Raw genomic sequence first — 17,338 nt, forward strand, 5'->3', positions numbered from 1 at the left:
CGAGCTTATCGCTCGATGTACACGCTATCAACGAGATCGAATCCGCGTCCGGTGTACTCGCCAACGTACCCGGCGCGCTCGCCGACCTCCCATGCGCGAGCGAAGGTTCCGTGGTGCACTTCACGACCGTGGACCCAGTACGCACGTCACCAGCCGCAGCGCCCGCGTCGGAAGGCAACGCAATGACCAATGAGTTCGTTGCGTGCCTCTCCGTCGCCAAGAACGGGTGCTAGGCCGGTGTAGCAGCAGGCCCATCGTACCTGCTGCTCCCACTTTGTGAGACGGCGCGTCTGGAGGGCCTTCGAGCTCTACCAGGCCGCCTCCTGTTTCTCTACCACCGCACGCGGCAGATACGTCGAGCTCGTCGCTCGATGTATCCTCCGGTGCCTTCTTTCTGGATGCGCGCGACGCACGCCCGTCTGTGCTGGCCGCCGTCCAGCACGCCCCTACTTGGCGTAGTGACGCACCCGGAGAACATGCCAGTTCTATCGGGTCGTCCGTTTCTCTTTCGACACCGCCTCGCGCTATGCGTACGTCGAGCCCACCGCCCGACGTACACGCAGCCGAATCCCGGGACGCGCGCGACGCACCCTCAAGTGTGTTTGCCGCGACCCCTCAAGTTTCCGTTTCGATGCATACGCATCCACCGTCAGCACCTGCAGTCGATGCAGCGATCAACGAGATCGTTGTATTCACTGTCAGAGAACCTCATGAGGTGCTGAATCCATGCGACGCGCTAGTTTACGAGCTCAGCGGCGTTACGACGCACGACGTGTTCGGTGTGCCATCCAGCACGACCGACATGTCTCCCACTTCGACTTCGACTACATACCGTCGTTCTACAAGTCGCCGCACAGTGGGTACGTCGAGCTACGGCGTACTCAAGGATGTACCCGGCGTGTCATCCGACCCCTTACATGCGACCGAGGCGTACCCCACGACCACGAGGGTGCACCCGGTACGTACGTCACCAGTCGCAACACCCGCGTCGGAAGGCCACACTACGAACAACGAGTTCCTCGTGTGCCTCCCTGACGTCAAGAACGGGGTACTGGACTTGTGCAGCAGCACGACCCAGGACTTGAACGACGCGCGTTCAAGTCCAGCTCCGAGCGAGAAGACTGCGCAGAACGCAGGGAACGTCGAACAAGGAGGCTGCGAGGAGATCAAGAAGGGGAAGAGGAGAAGGGAGGAGGAAGGACGTGAGGCGAGCAGAGAAAACGAGCACGAAGGCTCGAGAACTGCAGGTACGACCTCACCGGACGTCCCTGCATGCCCGCCTCCGCTCCCTGTGCCCGCGTCAGCAGGCGCAGTTGTGACGCACGGACCAGCAAGGTCTCGGCGTCCAGTGGACGCCGCCGCGATGGCGAAGACTCGCGGTTCGACCTCGGCATGGCTATGTCGAGCCCTTACATGTCTGATACCGGCTGCATGTACGAGGACTCGACCTCGTGTGAATTCACGTCGACCGGGCGAGTTGCCGAGCAAGGTACTGACCTCATCGTACTCGATAACGAAGCCGATGTCGTGTTCGACGACGCTGACCTCGGACATCTCACGTCCACCTCAATATCGCGATGTTCATCCTGCAATCAATGCCGCCCGATGTACGCACAGGGACAGGACCTCGTCCGTGCGCCATGTACCCTCGAGTACAGCGGGCGCATTTCAAACATCAACCGCACTCCAAGCATTGGGTACGTCAAGCAGTACTACTGATGGCACGACGTGTGGATGCTACGAAGCAGTGCACCTCTGCTGGTGTACTCTGCGAAGCACCCGGACTAACTCTTACCTCTGCACCATCTGATCGGCAAAGTACGTTAAGCTAGAGCATTTAGATAGGTAGCAGTACATACTTCTTCAACGGCTCTCAATGGGGCATCATAGATACTTCAGACATCTTAAAAGTAAGGTCTTAAGATTGTATAATGCTTGAAGGCAATTTCAGAAGTCTTCAGGGTACTTCATGAAACATCTGACGCATCCCGATGACATAAATCTATGAGATGAGAGGAAAAGCCGGTTAAAGATTGCCAAAGTGTGATTAAGGGAAATGGGTTTTTCCTGATGTGCTCACTCTCGCTATTCCCCCTAACATGTCCTCTATACGCTACCTCCATGGTCGACCTCCCCACATAGCCACGGGCAGCGTGGACTCCACTTCAGACGACAGCCACGTCGTTGCTCACCCTACCAGCCCATCTTCGAAGCATCTGCCTACAATTACGGACCGAGGGATTTGGCCAGGGCATCCGGACGGTAAGTCCCTACAGCATCGCCTGACCGATAGCCTCACTCACCTGTATCGCAGTCGCGCCCTTCTCCTCCCCGCCGTCCTCTGAGGGCGGTGCAACATTATCCTCCCCGGAGCTTGGACCTCTGCACGATAGGGAAGAGACTTCCTACGACTACGACGGCATACAACGTCTGCACGACACCATCCTGCAGTGGCACCTTGCCGAGAAGATATTTGGCGATCTCTTGAACGTTTCGAATTTCCCCCTCATCTACGACCATCACATCCGTCGCCACAACATCTCGCCGCAAGACTGGAAGGAGACACAAACATATCTCCAACAGCATTTGTATATCGTGCGGTGCCTGTCGTAAGTCGCGCAATATCATCACAACGCTCACACTGACTCTTCCTTAGTTTCATTTACAATCCTACCATGGCCACCGTCGACGTCTACTCTCCGACAAGCTTGCATCAAATCGTGACCAATTCGATGGACAAGAACATCGTCAGAATGAGCAAAGTGAACGGCCCTCAAACGATATCGATAGATGGAGCTCGAGGGCTCATCACCGACAACGTAGGGCATACGCCCGACTCCGTCATATCAATATCGACAACTCGACGCCTTCCAAGCGGCGACCTTATATACATCGCGCGCGACACGTCTGTCGGTGAGACCTCGTTCACCCAGGTACTGGAGGACATGCTGGGACAGGTGAGTTGCGATTCCATTTCGTTTCATCTACCATATCATTAACTTACGCTGGCAGATCCATGTGGCAATGGGCAGTGGGCGGGACGATAAGATCGTCCCCCTCCTGTTCACAGGCATCAACATCGAAACTGAGGACTACATCGACCCGGACCCGGAACATTCAGCACCGGACGCCGGCGGGTTCATCAAGGGAGGTGGCGCAGCTAACGATGTTCTGTCCACCGGCTGGAAGCGAGGCGGCGAGGTGCTGATGAAGCGGGCGAAAGCCCAATGGTACATGTTCATTCCAGAGGATCGCGAAGAACTGGGGGGTTGCCTCAAAATATGGCACGAGCGCAAGGACTGGGTCATTTGGAAGTATGGCGTGGTGCGTCTTCTTTATTCATTCTGAGCTGCTGGCTCATCACTCACACTCTGCCAGCCTATCCAGCGTGTATACGAGCCTGGCACACATGCGTTCGATGCGCGTGAATTTGCGCTTGGCCGATACCGGGCAGCGATCGCCAAGATTCGCGCAGCTGCGCACAACCAGCGCATATTAGCCCTCCTCATGGAGGCAGACCAGACGGGCAATGCGGCGGTTTTGAAGGAGCTAAGTCCAGCAGACCTTGCAGACAACATCAACTTCGAAGAGCCTCCGATCCCAGACCCGATCCCAGACTTCATCACAGACGTTGAAGTCGGAGCGCGTCAGAAGGCTCAAGACCATTGGAATCGGCACGGCTATCGTGCGGAGACCAACAACGTCGTCCCACTCAACGACTCACAGGAACGCGCTCAGTATCGCAAGTTCATGGAGAGCCTCAAGCGCGTCCTTGAAGAGGATGAGGCCCCAGGCGACGCCGAAGTCATCGCAGACTTTCGAAAGAGGCAGCGTTTCAGCACGCCGTCTCCACCGCCACCGCCGAAGCCGCCGCAGCCGCCTCGTTTAAAGGTGGAAGATTCGCCCGAGGAGGACGAGCACAGCGAGACCTCTGACGAGCACAGCGGCGGATCGGCCCAGAGCTCCTTCGACGTACCTCGCAGCCTGGCGAAAACTGACGAGTACGCGCTTGCCACGGGTCGTACACTGAGGAGTGAGGCTAGGCCTCCTGGGAGACGTGGGCAACGGTAATTCAAGTTCTTATCTTCGACGACCGTCCGTGACAGCGTCATCCGAGTCTACGTATTACAATCTCTCGTTGTCGTCACTGCCATGTCCTCCATGTTCTGCCATAGCTTTCGTGTCCTGTACCAGTAGTTTTGAATTGTAAATACGGTTCTGTGTTCAGACGAAATTGAATCGGACTTGATGCGCGCGCTATTGAAGACCTAGTGATCAGTATCTTCAGGCGCCTGCGCCGCATACGAGTAGGTACCGTCTGTTCAGTGTTCACGTCACCATACTTCATCTCCAGTATGGCTGGGTCAATCGATGTTGGCCAGTCAATTACTGAACAAGAACAGCACAGTTTGATCATGCTGCTGGAGGCTACACCTAATCTCAATTCGGTCTTGTCGAACTTGCTTGCACGACTGCAAGCCACCCGAGCCACCCGGGACCTTCCCAAGAACGACTTGATCCAGACAGGTATGTGTTACCATGGCATTCTGGGCATACGGCATACTGATGACGAAGGCCCTCGAGAACTATCAGTGAGGCACATGGAGAACACAATGCCCATAGCTTACAGCACGTCGGAGTCCGTGCCTGAACCACGCCAGACTAGGTCTCGAACTCTACTGCTGCGTAACGAAGTACAACAGGGAGACATCGCCTCAGGCTACAATAAACACGGTTAGTCTGGCTCGCTCGTTGTAAGTATGCGCTGTCCAGTTCTGACGAAACTAATTCAACAAGGGAACACTTACACTCACACTGACGTTGCAACAGGCTCCGGTGGTGTAGGGCCTACCAGGCAGCCTCGGTCGCAGCATCGAAAGACGCGAACACCGTATGATCGTGATGACGACAATCCTGACGGGCGGGTTGGGCGGGTTGCTCATCGCAGAAATGTCCTACGTCGGCGGTCCCGCTCGCCTTGCTGGCGTGGAGGTTTCAACTTCTGTCATGCAGGCGCTGCACCTTCGAATCAGGTATGGGATTCAGATCAGCTAAAGGCACCGTCGCAGTCGTCCAAGGCCACGGTTCACAAGTTCTTCACGAAACTCACAAGCAACCTGAGCGAACAAGTTAGCGTGGAGTGTTGTAAGTCGGTGCAAATCGGCACTAGCAGTACAAACTCCGTTTCGATTTACGGTCACCGTTTCACTGGGGACGAGTCGATGAAAACACTTGCCAATCAATGTGCCCTCGCACTCAAAGACAATGCCACCTCCGATGTCGTTGTGATGACAAGGCTCATACAGCTAGCTTTACGCTGTAGCAAGTGCGTACAGGCCTGTATATTTCAGTGACAGATGAACTTACTCACCATATATTACTTTGGCAAGCTTGCGGCGTGCTGATCCCAAGCTCACGAACACTAGCATTTGGCGCGCCGAGCTCAAAACAACGACCAGGGTCGCCAAAAGAACATTCCAAGATTGGGTTTCTATGGGCAGCAAATTTGCCTTTGCAGCAGGAGGCGGTAAGCTTCGTAAAACTGACCTTTCGAACGCGTACTGAACAAGCCTCACCGATCAACCAGGCTCAGTATACATGCTCATTTTGATTGCCACTCAGAACCTCCGAGTTCCATTTGGAGCTGTAGACGGACATTCAGCCCAGGACATAGGCAATATGCTCCGCTGGCCAGACGGTATGTTGATGCTATGTTACTTCTGGGACCAGCTCATCGGTGCAGCAGACTCGCCAGCAGGACGACTAGTGAAGGAGGTAGTCATCCCTTTCATATCTAATCTGCACAAGCACTATCCGACCATGCTGGAGGACGTCTTCGCGGTGAACACGAGCATTGGAAATCTTGACGCGAACGACGCACTTTTTGACAGTCTCAAATCAAAGTAAGTCACTGCCAGTGATCGCAATCTGCATGCACATTCGACGTATTGATTAACTTTTGCAGCACCTTCAGCCTCGTTCCAAGACTGAAGAGCGTGTGGACGTCTTGTGACGAACGCGTTCTGGTACCGGTAACCTCACCAATCTCAACAGCGACAGTCTTGCGACCTGCCTCTCCCATTCAGCAACTATATCAACTGTCTCCACTATCACCGTCCACGTCTCCGCTATCGCCATTGACCCCGCTATCGTCGCCGCTATCATCACCGCACTTGTTCGGGCTCGGGCTCGGGCTCTCAGTATTGCCACCTATCCCTGCTATCCCTGTGATCGTCACGTCTTACGACCCTGCAAAGAAGAACAACGTACGATACCCGGCTCCTCGTGACAAAGTCGAAAACATTGCCTGGACAGAAACAGCACGTTCATGGGCTCGCAAAGCCATTGTGCCGGTCAGTATTGAAGACCTTCAGTATCAGGTATAGTGTTCGATGTTCAAGTTATTCCACCGACATCAACTGATTGATGTACGTTCAATAAAGCTTCAGGAAATGTACAATGCTGGAGAGAGAGTTAGTCAACAACGTTACGTTAGTGTTCCTGTGAACCTCATATCGTGAGTAATGTTAGTCTCCTTCTGTCTGCGTATCAAATCACATTCCCACTGTAGGGATACCCTCAATATACGTGGGCGGGACAATGGATTGATTGCGAGTATCTGCACTTCAATGCCAGAAGCCATGAAGCGGCACTTAATGGATCGTCTTGTCGCCTGCTTCGATTCGGACCCGTTCAAGCCAGTAGACTCAAACTCTGCGAACGGAGGCAGAACGTTCGAGGCAATCCATTTCTCTTGGTACAATCGTCACTGTACAGTTGTACGTACATTTAATTGCTATACCGTCATGTTCTGCTCATCACAAGTCTCATTGCAGGGACACTCTGCGCCGACTGATATACCGCCTGCCTTACTGAGTAGAGCGGGTTGTAATCGGACAAATCACGGTCAGTTCATACCGTACATGTCAAAGGACATGGAAGACCACCAGGGGATCTACCAGTCCCTGAAGAAAACATTTGCAGACGTCTTCAGTTGGGTAGATGAAAAGGTGAGCTACTGTTGGCGTAGTATGTCTTGATGTGAGTGCCTAACTCACATTGTTGTAGCTTCAATCTGTCTTACCAGTCGAATACGAACGCCTTGAAGCTACCGCCGCAATTCTACCCGGCAATAACGCGTCGGTGGTCAATCCGTTCGTAGGGCTAGTGGTCAACTTGAACGTGGTCACTCGCGCGCACAGAGACAGTAAGGACGACAGCGTCTGCCTGGTCTTGCCCATTGGAGATTTTGCAGGCGGTGAGTTATGTCTAGTTGAGGCGGGCATAGTTATTCCGCTGCGACATGGGGATTTCGCGGTTTTTCCTTCCTGCAGATTCACTCATTTTAATCTACACTACACCGGATGTCGTGCGTCCATCGTTTTACACACAGACAAGGAGATGTCGAAGTGGACGGCGGATAATCGCAACGGCTGGTCTGCCAATGATCATTTCAAATGATACATTATTACTGTAGTAGTACTAGGCTAATGAGACGATCCTTACAAGGCAGTATTCTATGAATTGAAGTAGTTTGGAGCAAACTCTGTCAGCCCGGCGTGACCCCGATACAATTCGAACTCATCCAGAACATCGACCAGTCCCGACTCCCATGCCTGCAGTCTCAATCACCGGAAGAATCTCGCGCTGCCACTACCGCCGGTGGAAGCCTTCCCGAACTTCTCTCCAGCGGCGATTCGGACTTGGGGCTCTGCTCACACGGCGTGTTCTTGTTATCTGATGCATGTCCTTGCTGGCTAACGTCCATCTCAGCCGCTAGCTCACTGTTACCATTCGACATTCTCATGGCTACTCGTCAGTCCGCACGCAACGCCGCACGCCAGACGACTACGAAGCCCAAGACTGCGAAGTCTTCTGCCAAGTCAACGTCAGCCTCGAAGAAGTCAGGCGCCACGAAAACATCCTTGCCGCAGGCCGCCACGGGCTCCAAACGTCCCAGGCAAGAGACACCAGTGCCGGATGGCAAGACCTCTCAGGGCGATATCCTGTCGCCGTCCGAGAAGAAGATGTACGACCGACTGAAAGCGAAGATGGAGCAGGCCGAGAAGCAGGCGGCAGCAGACCGCAGGTCGAGTGAGTTTATCGCTCTCATTGATTCAAAAAAAAATGATTCTAACCAATATCAACCGTCATGATTGTAGACACACAGAAGCTGAGTACAGCCATGTTGCTGGCAGAGAATGCATCGGACGGAGATGTTGAGGAACACGTTGAGGAGGAAGGTGCCGACGAGGCGGATGAGGACGAGCAGCCGAGACGCAAGAAGCTGAAGAAGAACGTGGTAATCAATGACAGCGATGACGAAGACCGCGACCAGCTTGTCGATGAGGATGAGGAGGTGCAGGTGAAGTCGAGCGAGCCAGATGAAGCCCCAGACACGCCTCCGCAGCGCGGTGGGTCACTTGCATCTAATGTTTGTCGCTAAGCTAGCTACTAACATAGGTACGCTCTAAGCCAAACCTAAACCCAAGCCCGCATATGGCAAGAACAAGGGAAGGGATGCTGAGAGCGGTGAGAGTGAAAAGGATGACGGTACCCTGCCTACGCTCGACGAAGGCGAGCGTAGCCTTGCTAAGGCCCTCGGTACGCGGGTCTACCATTAATTCTAGTACTGACATACAAGTCAACTTGTTTCATAGGTCATCGATCGCCCGCTGCAAAGCAAAAGGCAACTACCAAGACGTCGCGAACGGCGAAGATTCCTGATGACGACGACAGTGGGTCAGACTACGGCGAACACCGCCGCACCACTCCCACTCCCACTCAGCCTGTCAAGGGCAAGAAGGTCTGGCGTATGGACGCGGTTGTCATTGACTCACCTCGCAAGAAGGTAAAGGTAAGCGTTCACTTCATCTCATCTATTCACCTTAATCTCGCACAAGGTGGTCGACAGGAAGGAAAAGGGCAAGGTGATCGTCCAGAAGAAGAAGCAGAAGAAGAAGGAGATCGACTGGCTGGACACCGACATGGAGTCGGACAGCGACACGGAGAAGGAGGCGGACGACGATGAAGAAGACGACGAGCTGGGCCGCGACGATGACGTATGGCAGGAAGGCAGTGAGGATGAAGAGATGGACGATGATAGTGGGGACGAAGTGATCGTAAGTCACCACCGACACGCGTTCATTACTCTAAACACCACGAATTGCAGGTTGTCAAGGCCCCGAAGAGCAAGAATAGCTATTCCAAAGGCAAGGCGAGTGCTCGCGGTCGCGGCAGTGCGAACAGAGTGAAATCCGAAGGACGTCGTCGTGCACAGGCCAGGGACCTTCCCGAGACCCTTAGGGCGGTCGCCAGTTGCTCACAGATGTATCTTCGACTCCGACTCTCCCTCGAGCATGCGTGGACGTCCGAGAAGATGCAGAACAGCAGCCAGCTGCCTTACAAACACACGCTCATCAAGAGGGCAATAAGGGACGCTCGCTCTCACCGCGCCGAGGATGGGAAGAAGATACCGTACCTCGTGAGCGGCTTCAAGATTCTCCAAACACCTGGGAAGAACCACCTCCGCGGCCAGGTCGCCACCATCGTAAGTATCTTCTTTGAATCACATCATACGATCTGATTCTATCATTGCAGGTGTGGACCGGCGTGTGTCAGTTTCGGAACGACGTCAAGAAGAAGGCGAAAATCGTCGTGGACAGCGCGTATGGCCTGGCCGGCCTCTCGACGCAGCGCAGAGTCGCAGCCGCGACATTTCTCCTCAAATTCAACATGCAGGGGAGGTTCTCAATGCCTAACTTTATCTTCGGCGACATCGACATTGCCTGGCAGGCGAACGACGCTCTTGAGGTCGACACCAAGGTAAGCACTTCGAATCTAAGTGCTCATGTACATTCTTGATGGCACCCAGGCGAGCGTCGTTAACCGCAAGAAACCCTTCCACCACAGAGCGATCTCCGATGTGATCGCTCAGCATTGGTTCCATGGCCACAGGGATTTTGCGTCTGTGGCTGCTAACGATCGGTTCAGCGAGGTTCCCAACAACCTCATTGCTCTTGTCTGCAATGCGGTACGTACTTTGCAGCTATACAAGTGGTTTGATGCTGATCAATATAGATCGAGGCCGCGTTGGTGGACATAGCTACTGGGACTCACAATTTTACGAACAAGATGTATGCGCCGAAGTGAGTTTTTTTTGTGTTGCTTTTGTGTGGCAGTGCTTATCACAGGCACCTTGGTAGGTGGGGCAACATCATGGGTATCCTCGATCAATTCGAGCACAAAGCCCCGGACGCATATGAGTCCATGAAGGCGTTGATCTGGACCAATGTCATGTATGTCGCCTATTGTTGCTGTCAGTCAGGACTAACAACGTAGCAATCAATGATTGTAGGGCGCTGGTTGACGAACAGAAGGCATCGAAGTTGAAGGATCAGGCAGAAGCAGAGGTCGACGTAGGTAGCGATGTTGATGTCGAGGAACAATTCATTGCCTGGAGTGACGTGGAGGTGGTCGAGGTCGCGCCGCCGTCGAAGCAGCCGCCGCCGCCGTCGAAGCAGCCGCCGCCGCCGTCGAAGCCGTCGTCGTCGAACCCGCCGTCGAAGCCGCCGCCGCCGCCGTCGAAGCCGTCGTCGTCGAAGCCATCGTCGAAGCCGTCGTCGTCGAAGCCGCCGCCGTCGAAGCCGTCGTCATCGAAGCCATCATCGTCGAAGACGTCGAAGCCATCGTCATCGAAGCCTGGACCTGGACGTAAGTTCAGGGTCAGTTCACTTAACTATAGATTCTGACAGCATAGGTGCAGCTTCTACAGCTGAGCAGGAATCTGCATCTCAGTTGCAAACATCGGCCGTCCACGAGGATAGCGACGACGGTGAGTTCTACGTCATTATTTTCATACTAGGTTGCACTAATCTTCATCACACCAGAAGAAGCACAGCAAGCTGTAGTCGGTGAAATGTGAACCCCAGTACCTCATGCAAGGCCCATCTCCAAGGTGAGTATTGTGTTGCTATTTTGTAGTGCCTTCCCACAATTCAATTCTTTAGATATCCAATACAACAGTCTATCATCTACGTCAATATGTCAACACTTGGAATGGGATATGAGTATGCGGTGATGTCTTCTGTCTGATCAATTTCACTCTGTGTTTATGCCTGTATGCTGTGTTTGCTGTGTAACTACGTGTAGCTATGTGTAGATGATGAATGATTATCATGCATTACAATGCTCCAATTTGGAATAAAACCCAATGCTTGAAACAAGTACCACAAGATACATGAATGCATGAGAGGCTTAAGAAGTCACCAATGAATTAACAAGTCCATCAAGACGTGAGTTGCTTGGATAGCTTGAGACAATAAAACCAGTCCGCCAAAAAAGCATACTCCTACTTGTCCATGTCCATCAAGCAAAACACTTACCTTGGCTAAGTATTAGCGAATATGTAAGACATGGAAGGCTTATTATACTTGGCAAGCAATGTGAGTTTTTCCTGATGATCATGGTCAGAGCAATGGCTCGTCCTGGTATAATGTCCTCCATCTGGGTGTTGCTTACGTCCACTATTTCCCTGTTTAGGACGAAGGCCACTCCTAGCGAGTTCCTTCCTACCGGGGCCGGTGGGTGGATAACTTTTAGTCTTCGTCCGTACAGGCTATGTATCGTTGCTATGGTCGCGTCGTCTAGGTGAGTCTCTTGTAGTGCTATCACTCCTATCCGTTGACTTCTCATCAGTTGATTGAGAGCATTCCACTTATTGTTCGTGGTTCCGGACATGTTTCCTCGCCCGCTTACATTCAGCGAGCCAATTTTAATCGTGGCTCGCGTTTGTCTACCGCACCTTCTTGGGGGTGCGGTTGGCTCTTCGGGGCTTGTCGCCCCTTCGTTACCGACTGTTGGGATCCGGCCCTCGATCGTCGGCGTGCTGTTGTTGCGTTCGAGGGCAGCCCTACCTCCGTTTCCCTCCGTCGGGTCACTCAGCTCCCGGTGGGTAGGAGGCGCCGTTCGCCGTCTCCGTCGGAGGGGAGGTGTACCATGTGTCTGGGATTCAGCCGTCTGGGTGTTTGTGTTATATTCGTTTGGTGCCGTTGCTATTCTTTCCCGCCGCTACAACGATCCGCGTCGGGCGGAGACTGCTCCTGAGTCTCTCAGGGGACACGCCAGTCCTCGCGTACGATTCATGGCTTTGGCCTCTCGGCCGAGGGTAAGTCTAAGAGTACCCTCGCTAAAAGAGAAGGGTGAGTTTCCGCGCCCGTCAGGCTTTCCTGTCCTGCTTATCGCAGCCAGTAGATTTGGGCCTTCTTGGTCACGGTCGCTCTGGGTCTTGGTTAGTATCATGTGGAGCCTGGCGTCGCCGGCTCCTTGTGAGGTTCTTCGTGCATCTCAGCTGGTCGTACTCAAGCAGGATGCATTCAACATTGCTGGGCAAGGGCAAGAGTGTAGGGTCAATTAGATATACATTGTGGACGTATTATAACCTCGCGCGACGGCGCGCGTATTCGAGGTGGGCAAGATGATCAAGATGTGTTGCGTGGAGACGAGGCGTAGATGGTACATCGAGTGAAGACGGAAAAAAAGGGGGGGAATGGGGGCGTTATGGGCTCGCTGCCTGCAGTTACTTACGACCTGTCGACGCCTTTGCCTTTGCCCTGGTAGCCGCCCCTACCTCCACCACCGTTCCTGCCCCGGTTGCCGCGTCCGCCGCCGCGTCCTCGCACTGCATTTCCACGGACTGGTCCGTCAGCGGCGCCCGGGATGACGTCGTGCCACTTTGGGAGCTTCACGAGCTCGCAGAGGCCGACCGGGTGGTCCGCGGCATGGCAGTACGCGCATCTCATGTCCTCGGTGTACGCCTCAGGCTTACCGGTGGCCGCGCTGCCGAAGTCATAGTCGCTTAGGAGTGTGCGGAACGTCTCCCAGGCGTTGGGGTCCGCGGTCGGTGGGTCGATAAAGAGGCGAACGAGGGGGTCAGGCGTGCCGTCCTGCAGCTTGACCTTGAGGTATTTAGCCTCCGCAGACGCGATGAACTTCTCGTACGCGTCGTCGATGGTGTCGTTTGCCCATATGCCGTCGTCCGCGATGTCCTCTTCCATGACGGCTTGGATGGGGACGCGCAGTTCCGGTTTCCTGAGCTCGCGGCAGAAGACGGCCGTGTACCCGTTTGGCGAGGTCACGCCGAACTTGTGCGGAAGTCTCCATGCGCCTGCGAAGCGCGGGTTCTCGGGATCGAAACGCAGGAAGCCGATCGTACCGTCGGACGTTGGGAGCCAGGCGGTCCCGATCATTTTGTCACGCTGTGCGTCGGTGATGTTGAAGCAGAGGATGGCGAGGGGGTTGTCGTTACGTCGTCTGTCCTTCAGCTTCTTGGTCGAGTTCGCGGCGACGAGCATCTCATCGCTGATGCCGAGGTGCTCATCGAGGATCTCCGTGATGGCCATGAGTCGGGCCCCGGTCTCGGGCTCGTCGGCGCCGCAGCGCGGTATGATGATGACTACCGTCGGGCCTGCGTCCGCGATCTCCTCCCAGGACTCGTACTGCTTGTCCGACATACCGTCGAACTTTTGGTACGCGTGTCTCCACCCGGACAGCGGCCACTCTGTATCAGTGCGTCGAGTTAAGGTATTGGGTACGGCGATCGCTTGGTATTGTCGCGATGTCCTCGCTAGCCCTCCCCGGCGCTGCCCTGCCAGGGATGTCGCTGGTTGCGGCGTCTGCAGCGTGCGTCGGTCATCGATGTACGATGTGGGTTCAAGCACGACTCACCGGCGTCGTTTCGAGCTCGTCCACTGCCATCATTTCTGCAGGGCGGGTCGTGCGTTGTGTTCCGTGGTTACGTGTCGGTGCGCGCGGCGTCGCGTCGTTGACGCGTCCCTGACTCGCTTTCGTAGGCGTGCGAGGCGAGGTTATACCGGTCGCGAAGAAGTCGTTCGGCGTGGCCGTGCGTGTGGGGATGTTGCTCCTGGTGGTGTGCGCTACGCGAGGGAAGGGAGTTCGCGCCCGACTCTCCGGTTGGAGACTTGCCCACGTCACCTCGCGCTCGTAGAAGGCGGGCAGGTCCTCGTCCATGAATCCCGCCACAAAGTCTTCCGTCGCTGGGATGATATCGGGTACGACGTCCAGGCTGGACACGATATCCATGTTTGAGGTCGTCGACTCGTTGTCAGAGTCCTCGCCGTTGCCGCCGACGTCTCCGTCGTCCTCCACGATACTCATGCCGTCCTCGTCGTAGTTTTTGCGCAGGGGATGGAGGGACTCAAGGCCGTAGTCAGCTAGCGGGGGTATGATGATATCCCCGTCACGACGTACATAGGTTCTCATCGTGCGCGCGGGGGCGTCCTGGCGTACGTCCGTGGTAGCCTGCTCCTCGCCATTGCCGACGTCCTCCGACACGCGGCGTCTCTTTCTAGCGTCGCTCGGGGTGCGCGTCCCTCCCTCCGTCTTCTCTTCCCCGGTCGTAGCAGCCGGTCCGACGTGCTTGGTTGGCTTCTTGTTTGCGCGTTTGAGCGCGACGGCCGCCGCTTCCCTGGCTTTGCGGCGCGCCGTGGCCGATTTTCCCTTGACTGGGATGTCGATGGGCTCGGAGGGGGTCGGTGTGTCGTTATTGGTCGCTGGCGCTTGGGCGTCGGCGTCCTGGGCCGGTTGGGTGACGGCCTTAGCGATGATGGGCGGGGCCTCAGTCTTGTCGTCAGTGTCGCCTATCTCGCCCTGGGTCGCGTCAGGCTTCGGCGCATTCATGTCGGGTGCAGGGGAGGTTGTCGACTCCGGTTGCTGGTCCCCAGCTTCGACGCCGCTAGGACTCTTCTCCCTAGCGTCCGGTGAGCTCGTCTTCGGTCGCCACGGGTTGCGGGACGGCGTGGGGTTGGTCGAGTCTGTCGTCAGCTGGGCGGCAGGCGTCAAGGTGGCGTCTGGCTGGCTTCCCGTGAGTTTGGTCTGTGGTTCCTGCATGGTGCGAGATCGAGTGCAGCTACGAACGGTGCGGTGAGGCAGAGGTTTTCGCGAGTGAAGTGTTGTGTAGCTGGTGGTGTCGGTCCTATAGGCTAGGGGGATACCGAGGGTATGCGTTGTACGGGGCGTCACTTTATTTCGCGTCGGTTGGCGTGTTCGCTTTCGAGTCCGAGGGGCGCGCCTTCCCGCATTGTGAAAGTGGGGCTTTCATCGGCGCTGGTATGGCATGGTCGACAGGGATTCACGTTGTCGCTGTGTTCCAACGCGCTCGGTGTAGGCATCGCCTTTCCTTTACGGTGGCGGGCTGCAGGGTCGTGTCATAGCCCTAGCCAATGAGTGGCCACTCATGTCGTTACTGGGCGTGCCTGTGCGTCCGGATCGGTGCTGTGATCCTTCCTGTCGCAGTTGTCGCAAGTTTGCTTTGGGAGGGTTTGTGGGTTTCTCCTAGCTCGGTACATTCCGTAGTTGTCGCCCTTGGAGGCGTGTTGTTGTGGTGGGGGACGGCTCTGCTCGAGGAGTTGCGGCGGTGGCTGGTCGTTTGTGTCGTGGCCGTAGTTTTGGATTCGAGCGCCTAGTGTTGGTTGTGTTGGCTATTTGCGGCTATGGGCGCTCTTCATCGGTCATGATGGCTGTTTATGGTAACAGGCGGCTGTCACCGTCGGCGTCTTTCGTTCTCATCTTCGTGCGTTAGCCTGGGTTTATGATGTCTCGTTTTGGGCCACCGTTGCTGCGCGGCGCTTCGTCTGTTCGGACTAGTTCCGTCTTTGTTTTTCCGATCGGCGTACACTGGCAGGTGTACGTTCGTTTTATTTGGCACCCACGGTCTGCTCATCTCGTGTTTACAATTTTAGTCTAGTGATCTCGTTATTCGCCCCCTATTCCTCCTGTTGGTAGGGTGCGTTAGGGTCGGATCTCCTCTCCGTTATCCGACGAAGTCTACGGTTCTCCTCTAGATGTTTCGCGAGGTGGGTGAGTTCGCGTGGATCCAGGTCGAATTCATACGGGTTCTTCGAGTCGTCCATGAAGATGTGTCGGTGCATGAATGCCCTGTGAGGGCCAGGGTGTCTGGACAGGTGCATGTACGCTGACGTGTGAGCATATTGCTCGAGCTTGCCCATATTTGCCCATGGGATCGGGACTCGGATCTGCGTGTGGTCGCCGCCGTCTTTCAGGCGAAGCGTTATCCAATGCCTCGTGATATTGGTCGCTATCGTTATGCGTCCTGTGCCGACTATTCCGGCGGACGAGCGCATGCTGATCATGTGCCCGCGAGTTAGTTGTCGCGGTGGCTGGTTTCGTATCGCCCATATTGTTCTCAGCTCGCCGTCGTTTCCCTGCTCCGGTTCGTCCTCCACTTGCACTTCGAGGGATCTGAAGGTGTATGCGAGGTGTGGGGCGTATGGGTGGGATCTGGGTGTAGGGCGCGCATGAGCGGCTGCAGGCGTGTGTGTTGTCGTCCTTGTGGTCGTTATGTTGTCGTCGTGTAGAGTGGTTTCTGCTCCACTCTTTTGGTGAAAGGTGAGGAACATAGCGCCTGGGTTGGTGATTCCTGGCATCCTCACCTCTTGGTTATAGGTGGCCTCAAGGCGTTTATTTTGACGTGGCGTCATTCATTCTATGTGTTTTATACGTAAGGTGCTTCTTCAAGGCAGATGTGGCAGACGTTTGACTACCTTTCAGGTCGTTGCTGTAAGGGAGCGTGGATGGGGTGTCAGCGTCCCCTATCTCGCCTGCATCAGGGGTTTTCAGCTTATAATCTGTCACTCGTTTACTTCCGAAGGCTCATTTCTATTCTGAGCTACATCTGTCCATCCGTGATGTTCTTTCCGATCACGGCCACGTGACTCTCGGGGTTCGCCGCTTTCTCGTCTGGGCGTTGAACTTTATTCTGTTTATCTACGGCGGCTAGCCTGACGGCGCTTCTGGTGGGCGCTTAGGCCTCACATTAGCGCTCGCTGCTCATCGTGTCGGGGTGTCTGCTCGTCGTGTAATGGACTGGCTGCACGTTTGAAGCGTGTAGTTTCGCTTAACTCTGGCATTGTGTGCCTAGGGTGCTATGGCCCTTCTTTCGGGTGGTGTTCCCGTTCATCCATCCCCTGTAGGGGGGTGGATTGTAGACAGTTGCTACGGATGTAGGCTTTGCTACTTCCTGAACTTCGGAGCTGGTGTGGCTTCTTAGTCCTTTAAGTGCATGTTGGTTTCGCCTCAGAGAGGTTACTTATCCCCCGGACCACGAAAAGGTCTGCACAGGACTCGTCTGAGCGACGGAGCCCTCCCGAGGGTCTGAGCGACGGAGCCCTCCCGAGGGTCTGAGCGACGGAGCCCTCCCGAGGGTTCTGAGCGACGGAGCCCTCCCGAGGGAGTCGGATGTTAGGGACTTCGCAGGTAAGTGACAGAGTGCGGCATAGATGCCGCTCGACCGTGAAGCCCT

At 55.3% G+C, this 17,338-nt stretch overlaps 3 protein-coding genes across 3 annotated transcripts; 1 reads left to right on the forward strand and 2 right to left on the reverse strand.

Moving 5' to 3' along the window:
- Window positions 1-526: 526 nt before the first annotated feature.
- On the forward strand, window positions 527-11,094 carry B0H18DRAFT_954689 (uncharacterized protein; the record flags this gene model as incomplete). Its single annotated transcript, XM_048042284.1, has 34 exons — window positions 527-1,247; window positions 1,373-1,697; window positions 1,891-1,910; window positions 2,143-2,262; window positions 2,315-2,609; window positions 2,657-2,957; window positions 3,013-3,324; window positions 3,379-4,067; window positions 4,355-4,527; window positions 4,667-4,754; window positions 4,846-4,891; window positions 5,034-5,145; window positions 5,391-5,527; window positions 5,623-5,903; window positions 5,966-6,353; window positions 6,444-6,517; window positions 6,572-6,779; window positions 6,933-7,010; window positions 7,069-7,258; window positions 7,774-8,094; window positions 8,163-8,414; window positions 8,476-8,604; window positions 8,661-8,857; window positions 8,904-9,122; window positions 9,173-9,550; window positions 9,601-9,825; window positions 9,875-10,033; window positions 10,081-10,148; window positions 10,206-10,298; window positions 10,358-10,422; window positions 10,473-10,713; window positions 10,755-10,834; window positions 10,945-10,957; window positions 11,010-11,094. 34 exons carry the CDS (start codon window positions 527-529, stop codon window positions 11,092-11,094), a joined length of 7,083 nt encoding a protein of 2,360 aa, XP_047893590.1.
- Window positions 11,095-12,581: 1,487 nt separating this feature from the next.
- On the reverse strand, window positions 12,582-14,907 carry B0H18DRAFT_954690 (uncharacterized protein; the record flags this gene model as incomplete). Its single annotated transcript, XM_048042285.1, has 2 exons — window positions 12,582-13,673; window positions 13,726-14,907. The coding sequence occupies 2 exons, from the start codon at window positions 14,905-14,907 to the stop codon at window positions 12,582-12,584; spliced, it is 2,274 nt and encodes a 757-aa protein (XP_047893591.1).
- An 875-nt stretch (window positions 14,908-15,782) lies between these two features.
- On the reverse strand, window positions 15,783-16,463 carry B0H18DRAFT_954691 (uncharacterized protein; the record flags this gene model as incomplete). The annotated part of the gene is made up of 1 exon (XM_048042286.1): window positions 15,783-16,463. One exon carries the CDS (start codon window positions 16,461-16,463, stop codon window positions 15,783-15,785), a length of 681 nt encoding a protein of 226 aa, XP_047893592.1.
- Between the last annotated feature and the right edge of the window lie 875 nt (window positions 16,464-17,338).

This window comes from Fomitopsis serialis (assembly GCF_022376445.1).
Source record: "Fomitopsis serialis strain Sig1Antser10 chromosome Unknown B0H18scaffold_31, whole genome shotgun sequence".
Classification (NCBI taxonomy): Eukaryota; Fungi; Basidiomycota; class Agaricomycetes; order Polyporales; family Fomitopsidaceae; genus Fomitopsis; species Fomitopsis serialis.